Source organism: Mustela erminea, chromosome 17, assembly GCF_009829155.1.
Source record: "Mustela erminea isolate mMusErm1 chromosome 17, mMusErm1.Pri, whole genome shotgun sequence".
In the NCBI taxonomy this organism is placed as follows: Eukaryota; Metazoa; Chordata; class Mammalia; order Carnivora; family Mustelidae; genus Mustela; species Mustela erminea.
The window spans coordinates 70,147,405-70,165,475 of record NC_045630.1 but is presented as its reverse complement, the minus strand read 5'-3'; the positions used below and the strand labels follow the sequence as shown (position 1 = coordinate 70,165,475).

At 53.3% G+C, this 18,071-nt stretch overlaps 2 protein-coding genes, 1 long non-coding RNA gene and 1 other non-coding gene across 7 annotated transcripts in view; 3 read left to right on the top strand and 1 right to left on the bottom strand.

Annotated features, from left to right (window-relative positions):
• Nucleotides 1-11,407, top strand: part of UBAP2L (ubiquitin associated protein 2 like) — a 42,715-nt gene extending 31,308 nt beyond the window's left edge. Inside the window, 11 exon segments of the mRNA XM_032318274.1 lie at nucleotides 21-109; nucleotides 1,738-1,791; nucleotides 2,399-2,480; nucleotides 3,223-3,440; nucleotides 3,906-4,011; nucleotides 8,502-8,569; nucleotides 9,288-9,485; nucleotides 9,893-9,943; nucleotides 10,778-10,867; nucleotides 10,869-10,950; nucleotides 10,953-11,407. Coding sequence (XP_032174165.1) covers nucleotides 21-109; nucleotides 1,738-1,791; nucleotides 2,399-2,480; nucleotides 3,223-3,440; nucleotides 3,906-4,011; nucleotides 8,502-8,569; nucleotides 9,288-9,485; nucleotides 9,893-9,943; nucleotides 10,778-10,867; nucleotides 10,869-10,950; nucleotides 10,953-11,065 — 1,151 coding nt within the window. The 3' untranslated portion in view covers nucleotides 11,066-11,407.
• Nucleotides 104-11,919, bottom strand: LOC116576249. Of its 2 annotated transcripts, none has more exons than XR_004280082.1 (3): nucleotides 11,403-11,919; nucleotides 10,230-10,565; nucleotides 104-567 (listed from the first exon to the last, which is right to left on the bottom strand). It is a non-coding gene; the product is annotated as an uncharacterized LOC116576249 (long non-coding RNA). The 2 variants fall into 2 exon arrangements; XR_004280081.1 differs by having other exon boundaries at nucleotides 10,230-10,562.
• Nucleotides 2,184-2,320, top strand: LOC116576836. Its single transcript, XR_004280299.1, has one exon. It is a non-coding gene; the product is annotated as a small nucleolar RNA SNORA58 (small nucleolar RNA).
• Nucleotides 11,920-12,263: 344 nt separating the features above from the next.
• On the top strand, nucleotides 12,264-15,033 carry HAX1 (HCLS1 associated protein X-1). 3 transcript variants are annotated; one of them, XM_032318497.1, is made up of 7 exons: nucleotides 12,267-12,429; nucleotides 12,925-13,175; nucleotides 13,327-13,520; nucleotides 14,124-14,175; nucleotides 14,301-14,407; nucleotides 14,536-14,626; nucleotides 14,778-15,033. In XM_032318497.1, exons 1-7 carry the CDS (start codon nucleotides 12,377-12,379, stop codon nucleotides 14,861-14,863), a joined length of 834 nt encoding a protein of 277 aa, XP_032174388.1. In that variant the 5' UTR covers nucleotides 12,267-12,376; the 3' UTR covers nucleotides 14,864-15,033. The 3 variants fall into 3 exon arrangements, with proteins under 3 accessions (XP_032174390.1, XP_032174388.1, XP_032174389.1); XM_032318498.1 differs by lacking the exon at nucleotides 12,267-12,429 and adding an exon at nucleotides 12,436-12,549; XM_032318499.1 differs by lacking the exon at nucleotides 14,778-15,033 and having other exon boundaries at nucleotides 12,264-12,429; nucleotides 14,509-14,605.
• Nucleotides 15,034-18,071: the final 3,038 nt, after the last annotated feature.

Here is an 18,071-nt window from a genome sequence, read left to right as displayed (position 1 = left end):
AAAGTGATTTCTCTTTCTAGGAAAAGCTCCTCCCAACCTCCCTCCAGGGGTCCCGCCATTGTTGCCTAATCCGTACATTATGGCTCCGGGGCTGTTACACGCCTACCCGGTAAGTGAGAGGGAAGTACCTTCTCCAGATGATGAAGACGGGGTGGCTGCTCTCGGCAGCTGTGGCTTCAGGGGGAGCCTCTAAGTAAAATCCCAAATGAACGAGTTGTCATATGTAAGCAGACAGGTTTTTAGTATTTGTAGTTTGGGAAGAACTAATCGTTTCTAGAGAGGAAGGGCTAACCCGAGGCCATTTCTCCTATTGTGTATTTTGTCTGCGTGAAGCACAGATTCTGGGCCTCTGAATCTAAAGGCCAGAGAGTCCGTCTGCAGTCCCTTTCAGTTTCTCTGAGAATATTTTTCTCTGGTTGGATTGATACCCTGTCTTGGAGGGTCTTACTTAGCCAGCCCCAGCCAGCTAGAGTTCTCTGACCTGATCTGGGACGATCTGAGAGCAGGCAACAGACAGTGTAGCTTTTCCCCCTGCTGTTTCTTCTGTCAAATTTGTGGATGTGGTGCCTGTTAAAATGAAGGGTATTTATTTTGAAATGTTTAAAAAGACACGTGTTTTTGCTCCTCAGAGTGTCTAGGTGAATATCATACAGAGGAAACATCCAGTAATGTTTTACACTTTTTTTTTAATATGTATATATTTATTTGAGAGGGAGAGTGCCTGAGCGGGAAGGGCAGAGAGAGAGAATTTTACGGAGATTGAGTGCTGAGCACGGAGCCCAACGTGGGGCTCAGTCTCACGACCCTGAGATCACGAACCGACCCAAAACTGAGTTGAACGGATGCCTAACTGTGCCACCCAGACACCCCTACACTTTTTTTTTTTTTTTTTAAGATTTTATTTATTTATTTGACAGCAAGAGAGGGAACACAAACCAGGGGGAGTGGGAGAGGGAGAAGCAGGCTTCCTGCCGAGCAGGGAGCCGGAGCCAAAGACACGCTTAAATGACTCAGCCACCCGGGCCCCTCCCTTACACTTTTTAACAATAAACATACCACCTTAGTCCCCATACATTAGAGAAAATAAAGAGTAAAATGTGAAACCTTTCTGAAACAGATAAATCTTAAACCCATGTTTTCAAAGCGGTGACAAAGACTGGTGGGATAGAGAGTGAAGCCGGCGGCTCCCACACAGCTCCTGTCTGGTGCCACTGCCCGGGCGGGCGGCCTGGTTGAATCAGTGTGGCTTAGAGTTTATTTTTTTATTTTTTATTTTTTTTTTTTTTATTTTTTTTTTTTTTTATTTTTTTTTTATAAATTTTTTTTTTTTTTTTAAGATTTTATTTATTTATCAGAGAGAGAGGTGGGGAGAGAGTAAGCACAGGCAGACGGAGTGGCAGGCAGAGGCAGAGGGAGAAGCAGGCTCCCTGCTGAGCAAGGAGCCCGATGCGGGACTCGATCCCAGGACGCTGGGATCATGACCTGAGCCGAAGGCAGCTGCTTAACCAACTGAGCCACCCAGGCGTCCCAGTGTGGCTTAGAGTTTAAGGAGAGCTTAAAAACCTTTAACACACCACTTAATCTTTTTGTAGTTTACTTCTTTCCTCTTGAAGGAAACTGAAAGAAGTAATCTGTGTCCTATTCTTCCTAAGAATGACTTACCATGTTTCTTAGCACCTTGGGCTGCTCCTGTGGTAACAGTTCCTGTTAATACTGTAACACACTTTTATCTTGCAGCCACAAGTTTATGGTTATGATGACTTACAGATGCTTCAGACCAGATTTCCCTTGGTGAGTACGTGTGTAGAGCTTAGGAAAAGAACGAGATGTTCACCTTACTGTTGAGGGGTTCAGTTGATAAGTCACAGGCTTAGCTCTTCCCCAGCCTGCATGTCCACACACAAACTCTGATTCTCAGGCTATGTTAGAACACAGGGACTTTGGAAGTGGTTTTAACTAAAGGTAACTTTTTTTTTTTTAATCAGTTGGGATTTCTTTGAAGTAAACAAATTTTAATGTGATCCATATCTCACAGTAGGAGCTCTCTGGGTGCTTTTTCCGTATGCGTCAGGTGTTTTGAATTACAGAGGGCAGACTCTTTTCCAGAAGCAGTAGACTGTTAGGTATATACGTAAAAGTCTGAGTGTCTCCTTGGTTCCGATGGCCTTGATGTGTTTCCTGGTGGGCATACCCGTAGACCTTGCCTGACTGTGCCTGTAGCCAGGCGAGGGGGACAGTGTATGCGAGAGTAACTTGGAGTTGGTGCCTGCTCTAACCAGCGGAATCGGTGGCTGGGGAAATTGCAGCACTCCCAACATTGTGCTTCTCACCCTCTGCTGTTACTCCTGCTGGGGACTGAGTGGCATTGAGTGTCTGCTCTTTGATTTCTCTCTTCCAGGATTACTACAGCATCCCATTTCCCACGCCCACCACTCCGCTGACTGGGAGGGATGGTAGCCTGGCCAGCAACCCTTACTCTGGTATGGCTGGGATGGGGCCCAGTGAAGGGAGAGTGTGTTGGGATTGGTGGCAGAAACCTGATTAATAGGAGGGGGGAAACAACTGTAAGGAGGAACCCAGTTCTCGCTTTAATTAAGACCTTTGGCAGAAGGTATGGCGCGGATGTGGTGAGTCAGGGTGGGTAGATGTGGAATGCTGCAGGAGATGGGCATTTCCTTCTCAGCCCGCTTGGCTGTCTCCCAGTGGTTCCAGGTGACATCTTGACTTAGTTTCCCCTCTTCTCCAGTCTTTCCCGGAAGTGGAGTGCTTGAACTGGCCGTTCTCCGCTCCGCTCCTGTCCTTGCTCGCGGTGGCAGTCTCAGTGCCTTGCCTCGGCCACGGTGCTGCTTTTTACGCCTGACCTGTCGTCCTCTTTGACCTAGCTTTTTTCCTGACCGGTTACTGTGTTCTGAGTCCAGCACGGAGTGTTCCTCATGGAGGGGAAGCAGGGGAAGGCAGGAAGTGGGGGAACGGAGGGAAAAGAGGAGCCTGGGCAGAGAACTCTGCAGGAGCTTTGTTCTCGGGGTCTGTCTCCCACAGAATTGTACAGGCAGCCGACGTTTGGCTTGACTTAGGCCCGTGCTCAGTGTGCGCTTAGCAGTGCTAAATGTTGCCATAAAGAAATTTAATTCAAACAATTGAACTTTTAATAGTCTTGGGTCAGGGTCTTCTGGAGTTGCGGGTGAAAAAAGCAGTAGGTCCATTTAGTCTCTCCTGTCGTAGGTGACCTCACGAAGTTTGGCCGTGGGGATGCCTCCTCCCCGGCCCCGGCCACAACCTTGGCCCAACCCCAACAGAACCAGACTCAGACTCACCACACCACGCAGCAGACATTCCTGAACCCGGCGCTGCCTCCTGGCTACAGTTACACCAGCCTGCCGTACTACACAGGGGTTCCGGGCCTCCCCAGCACCTTCCAGTATGGGCCTGCTGTGTTCCCTGTGAGTACCTGGGCTTGATCTTTCCATGTGGTGGTGGGGAATCCCAGCCCCCGGGCACTAGCCTAGCTGCCTTCAAGGCTGGTTGACTTTTTAATAATGTGCGAGGAGAAACATTTCCTCTTCTGGCCTGTTGCTGGCCTGGCGGAGGGGGGCTAGAATTGGTGGTATTGGGATAAAGGTTACCTATTCTTAGAATTATCTAAAGGGGATGGGAGATGTGATCCCACAGGGCTTTGTCCCCTAGACGGTCTTCATTCCTTGCGGCAGCTTGCCCCTTTCCCTTCCTCCGAACTACCATTTCTTGACTTCACTGGTAGATTTTATAAAGCTCTATAGGGAGCCCATTTCACTAAGCAGACTGGCCAGCCCATCTCAGGGTGGTAGGCATCTGAATGCCCAGTCCCTGGAGTAGGACAGTGAGCGGATGGTTCTCGGCCACCATGTCACCTGCCCTTTTGTCTTCAGGTGGCTCCTACCTCTTCCAAGCAGCATGGTGTGAATGTCAGTGTGAACGCATCGGCCGCCCCTTTCCAACAGCCAAGTGGATATGGGTCTCACGGATACAACACTGGTAAGCACCCCTTGACCCCGGCTGTCCGTGGTTTCTGCAGGACGTGACTGAATGAGTTTCAGGAAGCAAGGCGTGGTGCTCGAGAGACGGGGTTGCTGAGGCATGCTGCTAGCGGTTCCGCAGAGGGTTTTCCTGTGCGTCTGACGTGGGTGTCTGTCCGAGCAGCAGCAGCCGAGGGACGTGACGGAAGAGCATGTGTCCGACACTCCTAGTGGGAATAGCCCGGGGCACGTGTCGGCTGTTACTCTATGTTGGCTGGCCTAAACTTGGCGGGGGAGGCAGGGCAAGGGGCCCCGAGGTGTCACGGAGACGTCCGTGGAAGCGAGCGCTAGAGTGGCCGGTACTGGTAGGTAGCACGGAAGGCGAGGTGCTTGCTGAATGACAGACTTGGGTGGGTGTGCTTTTCACTCCTTTTTTCACGCAGCCCCTTTCCGTTCCTTAGCTGGGAAACCCAGGATGTGGAGAGAAAGCATGGGATACGAGTGCCCAACAGAGGGAGAGTAGGACCTTCAGATCCCTCCTTTGTATGGCTGGTCTCTTGGCAAAGTCTGTGTGCACATCTGATGGCAGGAGGGAAAGGCGGGAATCCTCTGCACGGGCACTGGCCGCACAGATAACTAGTCCAGCCCCGGCCCCCGGCCCTGACGTCTGCGCCCCTTCCGTAGCGGCTTCATGCACTTTCTTCAGTGACTTGTACACAGACACAGAGAGGAGCTTGTTGCAGTCGCAGGGAGTTGGGATCGAGGGTTTTTCCGAATTCTGAGCTGTGCTGTCATGGTGATTGGGATGGAGCTGCCTCTGTGTGCTTCACCCCTGTGTGGGCTCCAGGTGGGTCGGTCGTCCGAGCTTCTCGGTGATTGAGAAGCTGAGCGGAACACAGGGGCAATAGATCTGGCAACCACTAGCCAGGCAGACCTTTGAACTGTGTTGGAGCAACTTGGAATGAGTCTGGATTTAACCTGGAGAAATCCTGAGACACCCTAACTCCTTGTGGCCACCCCTTTTACCAAGCAAGGTGCACCCTGATCCTTGGAGGGGAGGATTGTAAGCTTTCTCACTTGGAGTGGCCCCATTCTGAGAACATTAGATTTAAGTTTTAGCTGGACCAAATTGAAGAATTTTAAGAGGTAGGTGATTGATAATATAAAAGAACGGCGTACCGCATTTTTATTCCCCTTAAGATTTCAGAAACCTGCCATAACAGTCTTTTGAGCACCCCAAGTTCCCAACCCCACAGAGGGCTCTTATCATCCCATTCCTCATCAACCTCTAAATTCATTTATTTTTATGTATTTGATTCCTTTTAGGAAGAAAATATCCACCCCCTTACAAGCATTTCTGGACGGCAGAGAGCTAATTTGGCCCAAGGCTGGGGGCTGTGTTTTGTGTGTGTGTATAAATTTGCACTGAAGTCTTGTTTCAGAAACCAGACCACTGAGGAGAGCCTGCTGAGCTGAGGCCATGGCCTGCGTGGCTTGGGGGAAATGAGTTGGTGGATACCTTCTGGGCTTTGAACTTGCCCTTCCCCCGTTTCCCTCTCCCCCATGTGTCTGGCCCTGTCTGACCCATTTCGAGTTCAAGCGGCGCAGCCCCTCCGAAGCCTCAATGCACACCTGCTGTCGCTTTTGATTTCTGGAAGGCATGTAGTTTCAACTTGTAACAAAACATTTGTAGTCTTCAATAAACTGTGGTATTTCTTTAGCTAACTCTGGCGTTCTTTCCGTGCATGTCTTTCTGGACACCAGGAGCCAATGTTGTGCTGTGGATGAAGGGTGGAGGGGGCCTTTTGACCAGACCAGCACAGCCAAAGAGCTAAGAACCGTTAGCTTCTCGCCGCGGTGACTGTACTGTACTAAGGTGGGAGAGGGGAAGCGGCCCTCAGGTTCCAGCCCTTTGACTGGGACAGAAAGCGGTTTTGTAGAAAGCCCCCGACGCTCGCTGCTTACTCAGCTCCTTCCCTTTTCCACCCAGCTCTTCCCCTTGCTCTGACGTGGGCAGAGGGAAAGGCGAGACACCGCTTGCAGTGTCCTGCCGCGGCGAAGGCAGGAGAGGTGGCGTTCAGAGCTGCTTTAGGGAAGTGGCTTCCAAGGCCCCAGGCCAGGTGGCTGGTGGAGATGTGAGAAGTCTTTCGTGACCAGCTAGTTGAGGACTCCAGCTGTGAAGCTGCGCTAGCCGGCAACATTGTTCTTATGCTTCGACCCTCCGTAGGGCTTCTCAGGGATCGCGGATGAGAGTCGTTCCGCACTTGTGGGTGTGGCTGCGCCTGTGCCGGAGAGGTGTGCGTAGACCTCTCCTTGACTGGGGAAGTCTTACCCCACTCAGTCCAGCCGCTGCAGAGCTCACTTGCATAGTGTGAACACCATCCTTGCTTAATTGGACACCCAGATACTCCCCTTCCTTTGTATTTGGTCCCAGCCCTCTGGAGTAATTTTTCCTGTGAGTGTGACCCCACCTCCCAGGGGTGCCGTGCTGGGAGACGTTGGTTCTTGCTTCTCCATGCTGTCCACATCATGGCCGTGTGGTCGCCACTGCTTGGGAGTGGGGGGTGGGTAGACGGGGCGTGGACTGTTGGAAGGCAAGCAAGAGAACTCGGGTCTGAGGAGCTTTCTCGTAACTGGTGAAGGGTAAGTGCAGAAGCCAACGCCTGTTCGTCCAGTGCTCGCACTCAGACTGTGAAGGCTGCTAGAGGGTTCTCTTGTTCCTTCAGCCAGTCCCCAGACTGAGTCTCAGGACCGGAAGCTGGATTTCAGCTAGTCAGCCTGTGGAAAGATCGAGGCCAGGTGTGGGGAGAGCGGGGGGCCGGGGGGAGTGCTGGCAATCTGAATTCCTCCCTCCCACCCAGCTTGAGGAACAAGGTGGCGGTTCCTCTCATCCAGTATGGGGTAACCCTGGGCGTCTGCAAGGTGTTTGAGCCTTTGCAGTAAAGATCAGTCACTGTCTCTGATTTCCCTCAAAAACGTTAGCACTCTTTCTGTCCTGCCACACCCTCAGCCCCGTCCACACAGACCTCGGTGGCTCAGCCTTTTCCGTAAACGCACTGTTGACGTTACATCTGTTACCATGGGGTTTGAAGAGGAGGGGCCAGACTACCCCCGTTAGTCCCGGTACGGCCCCTTTCTTTTACTTCAGTGCCTTTGAAGTATAGAGTTGCTGCTCTGGAGATCGCAGTATCTTCTCATGCTCTGTTCCTGTAGTTCTGTTCCTTTTGACTTGTGCTCTGGGAGGGCTTTCCAGGTTACGGTGCCACTTGTGTTAGGAAGGTCCTGCAGTAGCTCTCCAAGGAGGGCTTAACCTTTGAGGGCTGCCTTTGTCCTTGGCATCGGGAGGATCGGGGTTCTGGGGGGGAATTTGTGGTTTGGTCACGTAAGCACAGTGGTTCTAAACAAACTCTTACATCGAGTGCCCCTCACAGCAGGAGAGAAGGGTCCAAGGATACAGGTTGAAAGGTTTTTCTGAAGTTTCATTTAAATTCTCTCATGTGATGAGATTGAATGGATCTTTAAAAGTGTGCTGTACATTTGAGTTATTTTTCCTCAAATCTTGGCATAAAATTTCTCTCGTAAGATGCTCGATGATTTTATCTGATGGCTTCTTCCTGTCGCCTGACCCGTGGCCCCATTCCCAAGGGTAGAGTGTGTGCACTTCAGTGTCAGGAGTAGAAATTAAAATGAGGAGTTGTACTGCTCTGGTTCCCTTGCAGTGGCAGTGGTAGTAGGGAGCTCTCCGGCAGGAAGCACGCAGGCTGTCGGGAGCATGGGTCAGAGCCTGTGTCCACGGAGCCGCTCAAGTTGAAAATGATGTCGGATTTTGTGTTCCACGTAGACCACGGGAGATGGCGCCCGCCACCACCTTCCTGGCCTCCTCCGCTCCCAGCCCCATGCTTGGGCTTAAATTTCTTAGCTGGAAATGCCCCTCAGTGTCTGCTCGTTAAGTTGTTAAGTACCCAGCCTAGAAGAGCCAAGACTGGAGAAGCTGGGCCAGGGGAGCAGAGACTCCGAGCATGTGCCCTGCTTTTGGGGTTGGACTGGACTGCTCCTCCAGCTCTTACCTTATGCTGTGAAAGCACGGATCCTGAGCCCAAAAGTGTCTCTTCGTGAACAGAAAGAGCCCAGACGACCTGTCTTCCAGGAGCAGGACTGAGTGGAGTCTGGGTGGGTTGATTTGAAATGGACGTTCAAAGTTTAATCCATTTATTTTGGGCTTTGATACAAAAGTGTTTTGAAAAGTATGTTAGCGGGGTTTGGCTATGTCTCCTTGCCCCACAAAAAGCAGCTGCCTTGCTTTCTGACACACATAACTCAGTACATACCTGGAAAGGGCAAGAAATTTGGGTCAGGAGCTCTCCTCTCTCAGGACTGACCTGAGCTGGAAAAACAGACCAGACTTCCCTGGCAGTGCGGTAGCTAGAAAGGCTGCGCGCCATCTCCTCGCCGGGAGAGGGGCCAGCGGCCGGCTGAGCTAATCCTCCTGTCTGTTTCCTCCTCCCCCAGGTGTATCAGTCACCTCCAGTAACACGGGCGTGCCAGATATCTCGGGTTCTGTGTACTCCAAAACCCAGGTAGGTGCCTAGCTCTCGAGAGAAGTGGAAAGATACGGACAGAGAGGAGGTGGCGTGGCAGTGACAGAAGCTCAGTGAGCAGGCACAACCCTGACAGGGCCCCGGAAACCAACCCTAGATGAATGGTCTCTGGAGGGCAGTTTCTCAGAGAAGTTGAAATCTAACCCTCTGAGAAAAAGCCAGAGAAGTGTGACAGGACGATGAGGCGTGGCAGGTCACAGTGGTGTGTTGTGGGACTCCCTGGGCTGCTGTCCTGGCTTTGTTTACCCACTGCCAGTCTTCCTGCAACTTTCCAAGGGAACGATGTGGAATACAGGGAGACTGGTTCGCTCCGTTCTCTGTACGAACAAGGAGCAGGAGGTACTGTTTGAAGCACGGGGTGTTAGAGGTGGTGTGCTGGAGCACATCCCAGCTAGAGCCTTGCCGCGCATGGGCCCGGCTGCGGGGTGGGGAGACAGTCAAGTCACAGGGCACACTCACAGCCATCTTCTCCTGCGGTCCTGACAGCTGGAAGTCAGGAGCACCCTGTGTTGTGTGTGAGAAACAGGAGTCAGAGACAGCGAGTCCTTCTCTGAGCGGAGACAGACCCGAGCACCGGGCACCAGGTGCAGGGCTCCTCTGCAGACGCGTTCGGCTCTTGGCGGTGGGGGGCTTGGGCTCAGAAACTCCAGGGATTGGTTTGCTGACCCTTTTACTGTCTCTCCGTCCCCCTGCATAGCAGTCCTTTGAGAAACAAGGTTTTCATTCCGGTACTCCTGCTGCCTCCTTCAACTTGCCTTCAGCCCTAGGAAGTGGGGGGCCCATCAATCCGGCCACAGCTGCTGCCTACCCGCCTGCCCCCTTTATGCACATTCTGACCCCCCATCAGCAGCCGCACTCCCAGATCCTGCACCATCACCTGCAGCAGGACGGCCAGGTAACAGCCCTCCCCCTCTCCTTTCCCTTCCTCTTCCTTCCTGTCCCTTAAAACTGCCCCCTTTCCTCTTCTTCCCCTTCCTCAGCACCACCTTCACCCACCCCTCCCAGCGCCAGCCATGGGCACACAGCACACACAGACACAAGCGCACAGAACACCAGCCGCCGGCTGAGGAGAGGTCAGAGAAGGGGTCAGGCTCAAACCTCCTTTGCCCTGTTCCTTTGGTACCTTTCTCCTCTACCTCCTGTAGCACAGCTGCCCTCATCCCATCAGACCTGGGTCACACCTACCCTCTGACCTCTCCCAGCCTCCCCCCTTCCCTGACATTGTAGCTTTCCCTTCTGATGGTGGAGTTCTATTGTCAAAGTTTGTCCCTTTATTTTCCATATATCCTGGTTCTGCCTCAGCTACCATATTTGCAGATGGTTCTCTGTTGCCAGCGCCAGCAGGAGGAGCAGGTAATGAAACTGAATGATGGTGTGCTTGAACCCACTCCTTTCCAGCCCCCATGTCACCTCCACAGCCTCAGGGAACTTGAAAAGGCTGCACGGTCACAGATCAGGACACACGAACACAGACACCTTGCTGAGCTCTCTGGCCTCCCGTCCCTCTCCTGTCCTCCCCTCCCCAGTGCCCTCTTTTTTCTTTCTGCCCTTCCCTGACTCTGGAAACACTTGGTTACCGGCATGGAGAGGATTCTTGGGGCAGCATCTGGAGCCTGGGGCCTCAGACTGTCTCTCCTACCTTGCCTGCAGTGGGCTCTCCGCGCTGCTGTGTGGCAGGGGTGGGGAGCTGTGGCGGTAGTACAGGTGGCCTCTCCTCCGTCATAGGTGGCTGGGGAGCTGGGATAAGGGCTTCCTGGCTCTCAAAGACAGCTTCCCCAATTCAGGTATTCTTGGGGTCAATGAAATCACCGTATGATCACTCCTCTCCAAGAAGCCATCATTCTCTTTGAGAGAGTAGCCTTTTCTCAGAGCAGTGGAGGTGGGGTGGGGGGAGAGGGTGGTATTGGACGTGGGTAGAACTCATTCACTGTCTCGTCCTCAGGAGGTATCCCGCCATCTTTACGCTGCTGCCCTGCTGAAAGGTTGAAAATGCTGTTTGACCTGTCACAGGGGCTCTAGCAGTTGTACACACCGGGGTGTCTGGGGTTGGGAAGTCAACTTCGGAGTAGTTTCTAAGCAGGGAGGAGGGGAGAGCACGACAAGTCTCCAGAGCTCCACCTGAAGATGTCACAGATTTGTCCCACTAACTAGACACCTTTTTCCTCCTCATCGTCCCATTCCCTGCAGACGGGCAGCGGGCAACGTAGCCAGACCAGCTCCATCCCGCAGAAGCCCCAGACCAACAAATCTGCCTACAACAGCTACAGCTGGGGGGCGAACTGAGGCCCTGACCCTCCTCTTCTCCCGGTCCCATCTTGTGAGAGGGCTTCTCAGCCTGGCAACTACGGAAACAGCATCAAAGAAAGGAATGGGGGGGGGGGTCCGCTGCCCCCTACCCCCAGCGGCCCGCCCCATGCCTCAGCTTCTTGTCTGTCCCGTTCCCAGACCATCCCCACTCTGTTGTATGTATTATAGGATTTGTATTTTCTCCTTTTTTTTTTCTTTCCCTTTCCTCTCCTACCCCCTTGCATTCAAGATTATGAAACTTTGCTGTGGGCCCTGCCTTCCTTTTCCTCCTCCTGTTCACCCTGGTGGTGTATGGGTGAGGTGGGGAGGGGGGACCCCCAAATATATATCAGCCCAACAGCCCTGAGTCTCCTCCTTTATTATTAGGAAACAAAACAACAACAAAAAATGGCGTCATGAATATGAACAGCATTGTCACATGAATTAGTTGAAGTGTTTTTTTTTGTACTGTGTCCTCAAATTTAATGGATTAATGTGTCTTGTATATATAAAAAAAAACCTCTACCTTCAGCCTCTGCCCATTCTTGATCCGTCTAGGACGGTCTCGTCGGCCAGCTTGGTGAATGGGTGTTCTGTGCCCCCGGCGGGGCTCCCAAGTCGCGGGAATAAAAGCTCTTGGGCCGCCAGGATCTTGCCCCCGGGGATTCCCTTTCCTCCTGCCCCCAGGGTTGCGCACCTGCGAGGAGCCGCTGACGACCCCGGTTCCTCCGGAAGCTGCCCCCGCCCCCCGCGGCAGGTTTCGGGCCATGAAGGGAGGGCGTGGACAGCAGATACTGGGCGGCAGGAGACGATGGAGCAGGAGCCGGAAGAGTCGGCGTGCGGTGTAGACGGGGCCTGCGGTGTAGACCGGCGCAGGCAAACGCGCGGGACAGCAGGGAGCGTCTCCTGCAGCCGCCGAACACACGGGAGCCCGGGCGCTCCGCGAGAACGGGGCGGGGGGTCCGCGGAGGTCGGGGACGGGCCGGGGGATACTCACAGCTCCGCGCGCCGCTGGCCCGGTCCCCCGGCTCCGGCACCAAGCGTCCGCCCCGCAAGCTGCAGAGCCCGCCCGGAGCGGTGAGGGCTGCGTGCGGGGTGCGACGCGCCCCTCGGCTGCGGAGCGCCGAGTCCGTGCGGCCCGGCGGGGGGACACACGCGCGGCCCCGGGCACCTGCCGCGGCCGGCTCGCGGGACGAAGGCTGACCCCTGGCGGCGGCGGCGGCCGGCCCCGCGCGACCTGGAGGCCCCGGCGGGCCCGTGCGGCCGGCGCGGAGGGGGCGGCTCCGGAGGCGGGGAGGCCCGCGGCTCGGGACCCGGCGATCCGCTCCGCCCCGCCCCCGCCGCGTCGTGCGGACGGTCGTTTTACGACAGTGCGGGTCGCGGGCCTGCTTTCCGGCAGGCGGCCCGACGCTGCGCCGCGTTTCCGGCCGCGGAGCGCCGGCTGCCGCCGGGTGCGCATGGGCTTCGCTGGGGTCCGCAGGTTCGAGTCCCAAAACGGGGATGAGCCTCTTTGATCTCTTTCGGGGCTTTTTCGGCCTTTCTGGACCTCGGAGGTTAGAGCGGGTCGGGGTCGGACGAGGGTGGGGTCCTCTGAGGGGAGCGTGACCCCTGACGCCCGCTGCTTGGGAAAGCCTCGTCTTCGTCACGCCGTCACCGCTGCGGCCCCGACGGAGGTCAGCACCCTGAGCGCGCAGCCCGCGGCAGCAACCTGGGCGGCCGCCGACAGGAGGACTGGCAGCAGTTTAAGGCTTTCTCCAGTCTGGGGTGATGCAGCAGGGGCCCCGGGGACGACGGTGGGGCGGGGGGCGGCCGGTGAGGGGCGAGGGCCGCCGGGCGCGCGGGGGGCCGCGGGGTGACGGGGGCGGCGGCGCGACCCCCGCGAGGTGACGGGGACGGCGGCGCGACCCCCGCCCAGACCCCCACGGCCCGCCTGTCCCCCGCACCTGGCTCTGCGCGGCCCCGCCGGCCCTGGCCCCCGCCCGCCCAGGGCGCGGGTGCGGTGACGGTGGTGCTGCGGTCCTGCTGCTCAAAGCTGCCTTCGCCCCCAGCCACAGAGACCCCTTTTTTGGAGGCATGACTCGAGAGGACGACGAGGACGAGGAGGAAGAAGCCCCGTGGGGCGGTGGGAGCTCCCGGTTTGAGGGCCCCCAGCCCCCCGAGGACTTTGGCTTCGGCTTCAGCTTCAGCCCAGGAGGAGGGATGCGTTTCCATGATCACTTCGGCTTTGACGACCTAATTCGGGATTTCAATAACCTCTTCAGCGAGATGGGGACCTGGACCTTGCCTTCCCGCCTTCCGGGTGTGTGGCCGTCCCCGGACCACCTGGGCTTTCTCCTGGGCGATCAGGAGCCTGAGGGAAGGCTGAGGGCGGCAGCGTGAGGAGACTGGCATCGAGGGGGAGAGGGCCACGTCCTGGCCGGCCCCAGCAGCCCTCCGCCCTCTTTCCGCAGAGCTTCCGGGTCCTGGTCCCGAGGCAGAGACACCCGGTGACAGACGCCGGGAGGGACAGACTCTCCGCGACGCGATGCTCAAGTACCCAGATAGTCAGCAGCCCCGGATCTCTGGGGGGGTCTCGGAGAGTGACGCCAGAGGCGAGCCCCCCAAACCCGCACCGGACTGGGGCTCCCAGAGGCCTTTGGGTGTGGTGAGTGCTCTGGACCCAGAGCCAGGGCCTGCGGGGGACACACAGACTGGAGGCTTGTGGGAGTCGGAGAGACTTGGGTTGGGATCCTGGGCTGCCCGCTTAGCATTCATGTCTGTCTTCTGTGCTAAGCCCCTTGTAGGGTTTTGGTGGGAGTGGACACGAGGATGGGAGTTCTGCTTTCTCTTAAAAAAAAGGAAAAAAAAAAAAATCAGGGCACCTGGGTGGCTCAGTCCGTTAAGGGTCTGCTTTTGGCTCAGGTTATGACCTCAGGGTCCAGGGATCGAGCCTCGTGGCGGGCTCTGTGCTCAACCCGGAGTCTGTTTCTCCTCCCTCTGCCCTTCTCCTTTCTCGTGCTCACTCTTTTTCCTTTTCTATCTCCAAAAAAATAGTCTAAAAAAAAATGTCCATTCAGGAGAGCCTTTTGGTGGAAAGATAGATAAAACAGATAAGGAGGAGAAGGGGTGAGTAAGTAAAGCTATCCCGAGTGCGGCTGTCTCTCCCAGGGAAAGGTGGTTTTGGATCTTAGGGGTGCTTTGTGTCCTGTGACCCCCTCAAGTTTCAGAGTGAAAGGTATTATTTCACCTACTTTGCCTTTTTCTACAGTTTGATGATACGTGGCCTATGACCCCCCGTTCTAGAGCCAGAGAAGACAACGGTGAGTCTGGAGGGAGAGGCCGTTGCAGGTGCCCTCAGCGCTCCTCCCTGAAGTTTCCTGTCGTACTTGGCCCCCCTCTTATCCTCGGACTCTTGATTTCGTGTTTCCTCTCTCTGCCCTTCTAGATCTTGATTCCCAGGTTTCCCAGGAGGGCCTCGGCCCAGTTCTTCAGCCCCAGCCCAAATCCTATTTCAAGAGCGTCTCGGTGACCAAGATCACTAAGCCAGATGGGGTGAGTTGGAAGAGAGGGGTAGAAAGAACTGTGGCCAGAGGATGCCTTGGAGAGAGCAGTCTAGGTAAAGAAGCCAGTGAACTCATCTTTATTGATGTTAGAGACACGGTTCGGGCTTCTCCTTGTAGACAGTAGAGGAGCGCCGGACTGTGGTGGACAGTGAGGGCCGGACAGAGACCACCGTAACCCATCAGGAAGGAGATGGCCGTCCTAGAGATGGTAAGTAAAGTGTGTGAATCAAAGGGATCCGTCTCTTCTTTCTTGAGAAGGGGGAGCCCGTACTTTTCTAGCCTTTAATATTATTACTCTGCTTATTCTTTGCCCATTCTCTTTCATTTAGTGTGTCTCTGTGTATCACTTTCTTCCTTAGATCCAGAATCACCAAACCCTGCAGCCCTGGATGGCGCCTATTCCATCCTGGATTTATTCCTAGGACGCTGGTTCCGGTCCCGGTAGCCTTGTCAACCCTCAGAGGCCTTCAGATTCTTTCCACCCTTGGCACACCGTCAGTGAACTTACCTTTCCCTCCTGCCGCCTCAGGGCCTTGGGTGTGAAGAACAGTGAATTGGGGGTATGTCAGTTTGTGACTCACCCAAACTGACCAATAAAACCTTTATTTATGCTAATTCCTTGATCTTAGTTTTGTCTAGGCTGTTCTACTTCCTAGTACCATCCAGGGCTTCCCAGATCATTTTGGCCCACAATGTTCTTATTTCTTAATTTTCTGTTCCACTTCCAAAACCGATTTGATAAACAGGGTCAGGTACCAGTAGAAAATGATTACTCTTACAAAGGGGGACAATTCCAGGAAAATTTTACACAGGGACGCACTGGATTCTGAAAAGAGGGAGTGTGTATGGAAATGTAGGGACACTTGCTTCCCTAGCTGTGGGATCACTATGATCAGACAGTTCATGACCGAATTCAAGGAACTACATTGGCAAATTTTTTCTTTTTTAAAGGTATGTTGGAGAAAATGTAACTAGCACAAGAGTTGCTAGATTTTCTTCTCATTAAGAAACCTTTTGGACACCTGGGTGGTTCAGTCCGTTAAACATCTGCCTTCAGCTTAGGTCATGATCCCAGGCTCCTGGGGTCCAGCCCCACATCCCGCTCCCTGCTCCCTGCTCAGCGGGGGTTGTGCCTCCCTCCCACACCCCGCTCGTGCTCACATGCATATCCTCTCTCTCCCTCTCTCAAATAAATAAATCTTAAAAAAAAAAAAAAAAAAAAAAACCAGGGAGCCTGGGTGGCTCAGTGGGTTAAGCCGCTGCCTTTGGCTCAGGTCATGATCTCAGGATCCTGGGATCAAGTCCCACATTGGGCTCTCTGCTTGGCAGGGAGCCTGCTTCTCTCTCTTTCTCTCTCTGCCTGCCTCTCTGCCTGCTTGAGGTCTCTCTCTGTCAAATAAATAAAATCTAAACAAAAAACAAAACCAAAAACCAACAACAACAACAAACCGTAGCCCTGTGACTGATAATGGCAGATCTTACACATTCATTTACCTGTTTTCTTGAAATGACTCAAAAGCTGAGGGATTTTTCTAAGGAAGCCAATCATGAGAACAAAGAAAAAAAGGTACAGCAATAAAATTTTATATTTTCATTTTCCTTATTATATCTTTTCATGAACAGAAGTTGATTTATTGTAGCTAAGTTTATATTCTCTATGGTTAGTGCTCTCTATATCTTTTTTTCTTTTTTTTAAGGTTTTATTTATTTATTTGACAGAGGGATCACAACCAGGCAGAGAGGCAGGCAGAGAGAGGAGGAAGCAGGCACCCCGCTGAGCAGAGAGCTCGATCCCAGGACCCCGAGATCATGACCCAAGCCGAAGGCAGAGGCTTAACCCACTGAGCCACCCAGGCGCCCCAGTGCCCTCTGTATCTTTTAGGAATTTCCCCAACCCAAGGTGAAAAGGATGTTCTCCTTTATTTATTCTTCTAAGGTTTTATTAGTTAAGCTTTTACATTTAAGTTTTTAAATCCACCAGGTTTTTCTCTTCTATTTGGTATGAACCAGGGGATCAACTTCGTTTTTTTCTATTTGGGAAAATAAACACATGTGTATAAATATGTATGTACAAACACTATGAATATATTTTATACACACACACATACATACAAATACACATGGATCCCTTTGCTGGGTCTTTCCGTCTTTTCTGCTAATTTGTCTACCTCTGTGCCTACTCACATTTTAAAATTGCAGGGCTGTATTTAGTAGAACATGTCCTCCCATTTTTCCCCAACTTCTAGTATGTGAGAATGCAGCTGGGGCGCCTGGGTGGCTCAGTTGTTAAGTGTCTGCCTTCAGCTCAGGTCATGGTCTCGGGGTCCTGGGATTGAGTCCCGCATCGAGTTCCCTCTGCTTCTCCCTCTGCTTGTGTTCCTTCTCTTGCTGTGTCTCTGTCAAAGAAATAAATAAAATCTTTTTTTTTTTTTTTAATATTTTATTTATTTATTTGAGAGAGAGACAGTGAGAGAGCATGAGCGAGGAGAAGGTCAGAGGGAGAAGCAGGCTCCCCATGGAGCTGGGAGCCTGATGCGGGACTCGATCCCGGGACTCCGAGACCATGACCTGAGCCGAAGGCAGCCGTCCAACCAACTGAGCCACCCAGGCATCCCAGAAATAAATAAAATCTTAAGTTAAAAAAAATACAATTGAGAGCTCGTATACCCTTGACCGAAGAATGGTCCTCTCCTCTATCGGGGAAGGTCGTCCTCTTCGACTGAGCGCACAGCTTCGGAAGGGACCTGGGTGGCTCAGTGGGTGAAGCCGCTGCCTTCGGCTCGGGTCATGATCTCGGGGTCCTGGGATCGAGTCCCATGTCGGGCTCTCTGCTCAGCAGGGAGCCTGCTTCTCTCTCGCTCTGCCTGCCTCTCTACTTGTGATCTCTCTGTCAAATAAATAAATAAATAAATCTTAAAAAAAAAATACAATTGATTTTTAAATTTTATTTATTTATTTGAGAGAGAGCACACATATGAGCAGGGGAGGGGGCAGAGCGAGGGAGAGACTCTCAAGCGGACTGCCCACTGAGTGTGGAGCCTGCTGCGGGACTCGATCTCATGACGCTGGATCATGACCTGAGCCAAAGCCAAGAATGGGATGCTCAACCAACTGAGCCACCCAGGCACCCTTGTAATCAATTTTTCAAGTCCGCTTTTCAGCGTCTCACCATAAACACATGGAGCTGGAGATTGCCAGACATGTGTGGATAGCCCAGAGCCTTAAGGCTGGACATACAGTCAAGAGAAGCAACTTGGGAGAAACAGACCTGCGGAAAGATGAAAAATTAGGAAGGGCACATTTAATGTCCTTAGAAGTATGATATATCCAGAAAGCCAGAAGATATTCCTACAAAGGAGAAATAAGTAAAATAAGAACAAACTTTGAGGAGTTAAATGTGACGGCAAAAATGAAAAACTCCAAAGATTTTGATGACAAAGTCGGTCTCTGGAAAGACCAAGTAACAGAGACAGAAAAAAGGAAAAAAGTACCCCGAAACTGACATTACTTATCAACGATACTCCCAACTTAAAAAAGAATTTTTGGGGGGCACCTGGGTGGCTCAGTGGGTTAAGCGGCTGCCTTCGGCTCAGGTCATGATCCCAGCGTCCTGGGATCGAGTCCCACATCGGGCTCCTTCCTCCGCCGGGAGC